Source organism: Mya arenaria, chromosome 7 (assembly GCF_026914265.1).
Source record: "Mya arenaria isolate MELC-2E11 chromosome 7, ASM2691426v1".
Lineage (NCBI taxonomy): Eukaryota > Metazoa > Mollusca > Bivalvia > Myida > Myidae > Mya > Mya arenaria.
In genome coordinates, this window is record NC_069128.1 from 18324360 (window position 1) to 18335077 (window position 10718).

The window sequence follows — 10718 nt, forward strand, 5'->3', positions numbered from 1 at the left end:
GGTACATAACTCTCCTATATGGTACATAACTCTCCTATATGGTACATAACTCTCATATATGGTACATAACTCTCCTTTATGGTACATAACTCTCCTATATGTTATACAACTGATCCTATATGGCACATAACTCTCCTATATGGTACATAACTCTCCTATATGGTACATAACTCTCCAATATGGTACATAACTCTCCAATATGGTACATAACTCTCCAATATGTTATACAACTGATCCTATATGGCACATAACTCTCCTATATGGTACATAACTCTCCTATATGGTACATAACTCTCCTATATGGTACATAACTCTCCTATATGGTACATAACTCTCCTATATGGTACATAACTCTCCAATATGGTACATAACTCTCCAATATGTTATACAACTGATCCTATATGGCACATAACTCTCCTATATGGTACAAAACTCTCCTTTATGGTACATAACTCTCCTATATGTTATACAACTGATCCTATATGGCACATAACTCTCCTATATGGTACATAACTCTCCTATATGGTACATAACTCTCCTATATGGTACATAACTCTCCTATATGGTACATAACTCTCCTATATGGTACATAACTCTCCTTTATGGTACATAACTCTCCTTTATGTTATACAACTGATCCTATATGGCACATAACTCTCCTATATGGTACATAACTCTCCTATATGGTACATAACTCTCCAATATGGTACATAACTCTCCAATATGGTACATAACTCTCCAATATGTTATACAACTGATCCTATATGGCACATAACTCTCCTATATGGTACATAACTCTCCTATATGGTACATAACTCTCCTATATGGTACATAACTCTCCTATATGGTACATAACTCTCCAATATGGTACATAACTCTCCAATATGTTATACAACTGATCCTATATGGCACATAACTCTCCTATATGGTACAAAACTCTCCTTTATGGTACATAACTCTCCAATATGTTATACAACTGATCCTATATGGCACATAACTCTCCTATATGGTACATAACTCTCCTATATGGTACATAACTCTCCTATATGGTACATAACTCTCCAATATGTTATACAACTGATCCTATATGGCACATAACTCTCCAATATGGTACATAACTCTCCTATATGTTATACAACTGATCCTATATGGCACATAACTCTCCTATATGGTACATAACTCTCCTATATGGTACATAACTCTCATATATGGTACATAACTCTCCAATATGGTACATAACTCTCCTATATGTTATACAACTGATCCTATATGGCACATAACTCTCCTATATGGCACATAACTCTCCTATATGGTACATAACTCTCCTATATGGTACATAACTCTCCTATATGGTACATAACTCTCCTATATGTTATACAACTGATCCTATATGGCACATAACTCTCCTATATGGTACATAACTCTCCTATATGGTACATAACTCTCCAATATGGCACATAACTCTCCTATATGTTATACAACTGATCCTATATGGCACATAACTCTCCTATATGGTACTATATGGTACATAACTCTCCTATATGGTACATAACTCTCCAATATGGCACATAACTCTCCAATATGGCACATAACTCTCCTATATGTTATACAACTGATCCTATATGGCACATAACTCTCCTATATGGTACATAACTCTCCAATATGGCACATAACTCTCCTATATGTTATACACCTGATCCTATATGGCACATAACTCTCCTATATGGTTCAAAACTCTCCAATATGGTACATAACTCTCCAATATGTTACAAAAGTCTCCCATATGGTACAAAACTCTCCAATATGGTACATAACTCTCCAATATGTTATACAACTGATCCTATATGGCACATAACTCTCCTATATGGTACATAACTCTCCTATATGGTACATAACTCTCCTATATGGTACATAACTCTCCTATATGGTACGTAACTCTCCTATATGGAACATTACTCTCCAATATGGTACATAACTCTCCAACATGGTACATTACTCTCATATATGGTATATTACTCTCCAATATGGTATACAACTCTCCAATATGGTACATTACTCTCCAATATGGTATACAACTCTCCTATATGGTACATTACTCTCCAATATGGTATATTACTCTCCAATATGGTATACAACTCTCCAATATGGTATATTACTCTCCAATATGGTACATTACTCTCCAATATGGTATATTACTCTCCAATATGGTATACAACTCTCCAATATGGTATATTACTCTCCAATATGGTACATTACTCTCCTATATGGTACATTACTCTCCTATATGGTACATTACTCTCCAATATGGTATATTACTCTCCAATATGGTACATTACTCTCCAATATGGTACATTACTCTCCAATATGGTATACAACTCTCCTATATGGTACATTACTCTCCAATATGGTATATTACTCTCCAATATGGTATATTACTCTCCAATATGGTATATTACTCTCCTATATGGTACATTACTCTCCAATATGGTACATTACTCTCCAATATGGTATATTACTCTCCAATATGGTATATTACTCTCCAATATGGTATATTACTCTCCAATATGGTACATTACTCTCCAATATGGTACATTACTCTCCAATATGGTATATTACTCTCCAATATGGTATATTACTCTCCAATATGGTATATTACTCTCCAATATGGTATATTACTCTCCAATATGGTATATTACTCTCCAATATGGTACATTACTCTCCTATATGGTACATTACTCTCCTATATGGTACATTACTCTCCTATATGGTACATTACTCTCCTATATGGTACATTACTCTCCAATATGGTACATTACTCTCCAATATGGTACATTACTCTCCTATATGGTACATTACTCTCCAATATGGTACATTACTCTCCAATATTGTACATTACTCTCCTATATGGTACATTACTCTCCTATATGGTACATTACTCTCCAATATTGTACATTACTCTCCAATATTGTACATTACTCTCCAATATGGTACATTACTCTCCAATATTGTACATTACTCTCCTATATGGCACAATACTCTCCAATATTGTACATTACTCTCCTATATGGTACATTACTCTCCTATATGGTACATTACTCTCCAATATGGTACATTACTCTCCAATATGGAACATAACTTCAACATGGTAAATAACTCTCCTGTACGATACATAACTCTCCAAATTGGTACATAACTCTCCAATTTGGTACCTGGTAGATTTTGATGGGCATTTCTCGAGCATGCCTTGGGGAAACATCGAGTCAAGATCCATCTCTTCCATCAGGTCATTCATTTCTTGTGAACCTGGTCTATTGAATAGTTTCCGTTTTCGTCCCTGGAGGGAAGATTCAAGGTCATTGCTGGGAGGGGCCTTGTAATCTGTAAGTAGTACAGTTCTCATTTTTTAACCTTGAATCAACCCTTTATTATGATGAGTATGTATTTACTTAAAATAAAAAATAAAAACTTGCCACTTACCCACATAGAAATACTGTTAAGATTCCGTATTTAAAACAAGAGCACCATTAACTGATGCTGACACTTCTTCTGTTTCACTTTCATTTTCATTAAGTTGCATAAATAAATAAATATTTCAGAGTTTCGCGAAGTAATATATTCACCACATTATTATTTGATCTTGTGCAGTTGTCAGTATTTATATACTTCACTGGGTTTTCGCATTATCAATCTGATTAATTCATGAAAATATTCTACAGTTCTAAAATAATTTTCTGAGACTTGTTTCAGTAATAAAGATGGTAACTTTCTATGCCTTCTACTCTGTTTTTGGCACAGCTACATTTCAATAATAGTATCGAAAAAACATTTGTCGCAAAGATTCTGCCCATTATCTTACAGGTGTACTGTTTTATGACTAAGATATTTTATTGAAATGAGGCCCTGATGCCATGACTGCATTCCTGACCATTTGAAACACACTGGTCATCACGACAGCCTTACCGTCTAACTGTTTCCAATCATTTTTTTTCGACAGCACCCCTCTCTTTTGTCGGCCACCCTTTAATATACACAATCATAAAATATGAAAAATTGTTGATAAAGTCAATGAACATTTTTATGAAGTTGTGCAAAATTTCAGGAATGTTGGCTCAACCAATCGGCAAAATAATTCAGTCAACGGCTAAATTTCTCTACTAAAGATGGCAGTATCATTTCGAGACGGTGAATTTTTGTTTGTTGACATATTCAGACTCTTGTCACAAGTAATCATACACAATTTTATTCCACAATGTCAGGAAATGTGTTAAAAATCACAGCTTGATTTGAGGTAGCGTGACGGAGCCAGCTAGGGAAGAATTTTTACAGGTTCTCCGAATCACATGTTTGGCAATGAAAGAGTTTGAAACTGAAAAATCGGCATTAGTTATAGATAACTCTTTATTAAATAAATACTAAAACTGTATGCTTACTTTATTAGGAGTGTTGACTGCCTTCTTCGTCACTTTCCCTTCCTTCTTTCGCCCAGTAACCTTTAAGTAACAATATTATTCTGAATTACAATGATATACAAATATAGTCGAACATTTTAACTGTTTTAAATATGCTGATACCAACAGCTCTTTTTCTATTGAAGGCATATTGGCACCCCATCAATTAAATGAACGAAAAATTGTTACAACTAACAACTTTAGATGTTTTTATCAAAAAAATTAATAGCAGATGTTCGGTTATGTTTCCTATGCCAAATAGAGTTTTTTTCCCAAATATGGAATAAAAATTCCCAATCAGAAATCCTGCATAAAGCTGAAGATTAAATTAATATTGAAGGTTTTAAAAAAACTGGCAACACAGAAATGGTTAAAAAAGATTACTTTGAGTATATTTAGCATATATTAAGAATTGATACAAAAATCCTTACTTTGTCGAGAACAACGCAAAAATTCCTAAATTACTAATATACAGATTCAGATGCATCACATTTATAAAGTAATTTGAACACAAACATATTCCTCATTACATGATCAAAAGATAAATTCAAGTAAAAATATAAACAAAGACAACGCGATATAGAAACCTGATTAAATTTTCATGACTTTGCTCAATTTCATAGATGAATGATCCACTTTTGGAGCAATACAAATGTGTTTTATTGTACAATTATTAACTGTGAAAAATGTTGTCATATTGACCAATATTGAGGCAATAGCTGAGGTCAATAATGATTTTGCAGTCAGAACGAACTGCATATTTCATACATGCCATATTTCTCAGAGGCTTCCAAGGGATTTTGGAATACCAAGGGATTTTGATAGTACACCATGGGATTTTTACGCAGCGAGATTCAGTGCAATATCTACATTTATTATTTAAGAACAAGAACAGAAACACACTCTTATTACAATAATTTTTGAACTAAGTAATCATGGTCCTTCATGAAATTTCACACTTATAATATAATGGATACTTTCCACTGTTAGAAAAACTTGAGCTATTTAAAAAAAAAAAAAACAGCGGGGGTCCAGGGGATGGGTCGTAATTCCGGGGAATTTCCCCCCCCACCGGGGGATATGGCATGTATGATATTTCACAGCTAATAAATAAATGAATATTTTGTTACATGATACTGCATGATATATAATGATGTCATAAGCTAATCTGTTTCAGATCTTTAAACAGACAGGCGTATAAGAAACAGATATGTCGTTTTTAAATGATTTTTCCAGCGTTATTATGACGTCAATATTGTTTTTCATTTTGTCTACAAAAATTGCTCTTCGTCTAATCATTGACAGTTTATTTATAGATCATGTTACAATGTGAGCTATCTTATAAGTTATCAGCTGATTCTAGGATTTTTAAAAAATAAATGTCTAAACTGTCAATCTGTAAGAGTGTAGCTTTAATACTGTCTACAACTGGACGATATTACCACTCTAAAGGGAGTTGATTTATCTGTTTTGCCACGAACTCTCGTTTCTGTCTTATCTTGATTTTTCTGGTCCATCTTTCCGGGGGCTGCCGTATTTCCAGCTTCATTCCTGGCAGCTTTCATCTCTCTTGGAACATTTTGCTTGCCCTTGCCCTGCAAATCAAACAATATTGTTATATTCCGCCAAAAGTAACATGAAATGGGATTGAAAATGGGTCTAAAATAACAATCACAGTGCAGATCAAAAAGTACAAATTTCATAATTTTTATTATATGCCCTAGATTCGGGTAGGAAAAAAGGCAGTGGCGTATGTACAAATATGCCTTGTTGGTATATGCCTTGTCGGCCTGGGCCTACAACTTTTTGGAAAATGACAAAATTTAAATAACCCAAAAATGCAATAAAAACTAATAGCTACTCAAACATTTTGAACAACACAAAAGTTTGTTTTATTTTAACCAAGGTTTGGTGTTTATATAAAAAACGTGCAGAGTGTATTGCTTGATTTTATTGTAATCATTGCAAATATAATAAAGTGTGTATAATGCACATATAAAAGTCCCCAAATTCACAGAGAACCATCGGGCCTACAAGTTTTTAAAGCTTAGCTACGCCCCTGAAAGATAAATGTATATAAGTATGCTGTGTGTTTGTTTTTCACAGACAAAGTTGGGTATGAAACACACAAAAATAAAAGCTAACATTCAATACCTTTTTTGTTGCTTAGAATTGTGTAGTTATAGTGGTGGATCTAGCAGGGGGCACAAGGGGCCGTGTCCCCTGCCAGTTGACTGGGAAATAAACACTAAAAACACCTTATCTTAACCTTGAATTGATACCTTAACAATTATATATATATTACAAGTTGTTTCCATAAGAATATAATATTATGTCCACCTCATAAGATATATAAAAATATTCTTCCTTGAATGAAGGGTTGAAATGTATCAATTTGTATTTTTTCAATGATAAGCTTTTCACAAAAAAAACAACAACATATGTTCAATCTATTTTTCAATTTTTAAGAGAATTTAGCCTCATGGCAATAATCAAGATTCCAAGATTTTGCAATCAGTTATTGTCGACCTAAAGCATAAACGTTCACTTTTCAAAATATAATTGTTTTACCCTTTCCAATGAGATCATATTTTTTACACATCAAATTGCTAGTAAAAGTGTACTTAAAACTTCTTTTATCATAAAATGATTGCACTAAAGTCAACTAATGTCACATTTACAAACGCAAACCTTACTACTTATAATTTAAATTATGAATTAATGTCGAAAACTCAAGTTTAAGGCATTATACAATGTATTCGCTCAGTGTGTGTATACCACGTGATAAATTACGTCATAAATGCTACGTCGGAAGGCAATATTTTGCTTTGATTGAAAACTTAAAACAATGATAACTTTTCATTTTCTTTACCATTTTAAAAGAAACATAGCGCAGTCTATGCCACTTATGGTCTTTGACGGTTTAGTTTCTTATAACACTTCGACAAACCTTTTCACGATACGGCAGTCTGACGGAGCGCTGTCAAATCATTGTTTTGGAAACAGATTTGTCGAAGTGATTGATGAAACTAATCACCTTATCATACTCCGGTTATTAAACAAAGGTGGGGCTCTTTAAGCGGCATAGACTGGCCTTTGTTTCATTTAAAATGGTGTAAGTAAGCGAAAAATTATCTTTGATTTAAGTCTTTATTTTAAGCGAAATATAGCCTCCCGACGTAGCATATATGATGTAATTTATCACATGGTATACACACACTGTAGCTGCTTGGGGTGAAATTATCCATTTGAATAAGCGTCACAGAAGTTGACACAAACATTTTATTTTCACACGAATGGAATCCGTAAAGATCCTTTTTGCAATGAAATCATATCAGTACACATGGCCCGTTGAATATTTTTTTACAGATCAAGAAATGGTTATACAATGTAACATCAAATATTATCTTTGTATCTTGAAGTTTTATTGTATTTTAACGGTCCGCTGTAGGCAGCGGATATGCGTTCATAGTATAACATTCCGTTATAGACGGAAGTACATTCATAGTAGGTATGGTTGGTAAAATGCAAATTAGCAACACCCGGGCTCTGTGTGGATTGAGAAATTGTATATAAAGACCAGCGGACCCCTTCAGGGTCGAGCATGCTTTTCTCTGACGGGATCTGTTGGCCTTGTTTGACGTTATAGTGTACTGGTACCTCTTTTTGAACATTGTCCTGTTTAACTTTATCAGACTTCACTGGTGCCTTGCTTTTCCTGTTAGCTATGGGACGAATTGATTCACCTTCCTCAAATTGGACAGATTTTGTTGACTTCTTGGCCTCAAGAGAGGAGCTTCCAACGCTACCTGAAATAAAGAATTTTAGGCCATCTATATATTCTATAAAAACACAACCTTTCAATTAGTTTGCCATTGTTTATGCACCAGTCAATTAAGGCCCGTTCCCTGCTATTTTCGGCGCAAAAACAAAACCACCGCATTCACTTAGCAATGCGGGGCCACCTAGAAGGTAAAAACACAGCCCATACCCCCCGCTATCCCGGTATACCCCCGGGCCTGGGGGGGAGGGGGGCGCCAGGGTTACAATTGACTGGTGTATTAGTCTTCACTTAATTTTTTTTTTAGTAGTGTAACAAAAAAATAATTGTTTGTTCCTGGTTTCCCTCCCTACCTTTTATTCTTTTTTGTCTGACCTTAATTTTTTTATTGTGATTTGACAAAATTATTTCTGTCAATGAAAATCCTTTCAGGTTTATCTTTTAAGTAGTTTTGTATTGTTTTATAGAGCGAGCGACAGACCAAAAGAAGTGGTTTTAATATTCAGGCACAACAAAACCTAGAAGAATCACGTCCTATCTACCAAATATTTTTTTGCAGTAATATTGGAGACAATTAATAATCAAAGCGCGAGGCGCTGAAAGACATCTGCGGGCAAATAAGTGAGAGTTGCAAATTTTATTTGAACTATGGGAATGGGTGAAGACCACATAAATAAAAGTGAAAAATGAGCCGACATCGCTTGTGCCTACACTGGGCGAAGAAACAAACATATCTATATCTTTATGGCGTCTTGTGTCATTTTGTTTTTGTAAATGTCACTTCAATCGTCTTAATCCCCCATCCCCATGTATTTGGTGTTACAATGCACGCCCCATTTCAATCGTTTCTAAAGGTTTTTCGTTGCTTTGATTTAAGATATCATACGATATAAAATACAATACATCATATATATATATATATATATATATATATATATATATCATTTCCTTTTATTAACATACACGTTTTGTTTAGGGAAAATCACTTTTATACACACAACTTCAGCAATAATTCCATTCAAAATGCACAGCTTTATATCAATTTCAGTCGACGTATCCCCATGTATTTGAAGTTACAGTAAATGCTCTTATCAATCGCCTCTATGCTTTGATTAGATAGCATACGTTAGACAAATTTTATGAACTTACACGTTTTAATTCTTCAAGAAAAATGATTTTATTTTTACGAGCAACTGTAGCAATTATACCATTTAAAATGCAGAGCTTATCAGATCTGAGATGGTCGTTTTCCTATGGTGAGGACAAACATGTGGTCAGTTAATGTATGTAGAAACTATTTTTAGATTATCGGAACTAGTCTGTTTTTATGAATGAGAATAGGATTGTGCTTTTTATTGATAAATTTAATGTTATTAATGTTTAATGTAAGTAACTGTGTAGAAACAGTACTAGTGCTGTTATGAATGCTTCGTACTCTTTGGATGTTAAACAGGTTTAATCCGAACTACTTTGCTTCACCAAACGTATGCATGACTCACTGTCGTATCAGGGCATGTGCGCTTATATAAATTGAAAGCCTTAAATGTCTAAAACTATGCAAAGAATACACCGGAACGAAGCTTTTATGCAAAAATGAAAACTTCTCATTAGAAATATAAACGCCTAAAATCATATAATGAATAGTATCTTGTTATTGTATAGCAGGTAAATTACAATGTTTAGTATTTGAAGCATTAGCAATGCGAAACCTGAGATACAACTATTTTAACACTAAGACAATAATTATATTTGTTTCTTATCTCATAAAAGTCTAAAAAAAAATCACCATTACAAAAAAGCACGTCAGGTTTAAATAGGCGAAGGGATACTTGCGGTCGGTAATAATTTCTGAAACATCATGGGCTAAACAAGAGTGAAGGGGTGAGAGTGGTCTAGTGGTACAGGTGTCCGCCTCTCATCCAAGAGGTTGTGGGTTCGATCCCCACTAGGGGTACTTTCTCATGGCCTCTCAAAAAGGACACAGTACTGGTTTCTGCCCAGGAAACGGACTCGAAAGTGATCTTATAAGCTATCAGCTTTCGTCTCAATCGAGCTAAAATAAATTAGTATAAACCAAACAAGAGTGAATATCAATACTGTATGTTATCTTCCTACCAGAGCCTCCATTATCTTGACCCTCATTAATCTGATAAGTATAACGATCTAAAAATAGTTATATATTTTTTTGTATTGTTTAAACAACCTGTAACAAATAAAAATCATATCAAAAATCATTATGATAATCATAATAATATAATTAAATATTGAATAAATAAATGAGAATAAAATATTTCAATGATTTATTTAAAAACCCGCTTAAATTATTTTACATATTTATTAATAGACATTTATTATCATTATTATTTTCATTATTATTATACTAGTTTTATTACAGCAAATAAAAAATAAAAATATTAATAGTATTATTATTAATACTACTACTACTACTACTACTACTACTACTAATAATAATAATAAATAATAATAAT

General features: G+C 33.5%; 1 protein-coding gene across 1 annotated transcript in view; it reads right to left on the reverse strand.

Annotated features, from left to right (window-relative positions):
- Nucleotides 1–3337, reverse strand: part of LOC128240981 (myosin heavy chain, non-muscle-like) — a 48838-nt gene extending 45501 nt beyond the window's left edge. The window contains exon 1 of the mRNA XM_052957969.1: nt 3210–3337. Within this exon, the coding sequence (XP_052813929.1) occupies nt 3210–3292 (83 nt within the window). The 5' untranslated portion in view covers nt 3293–3337. The remainder of the gene's footprint in view (nt 1–3209) is intronic.
- Nucleotides 3338–10718: the final 7381 nt, after the last annotated feature.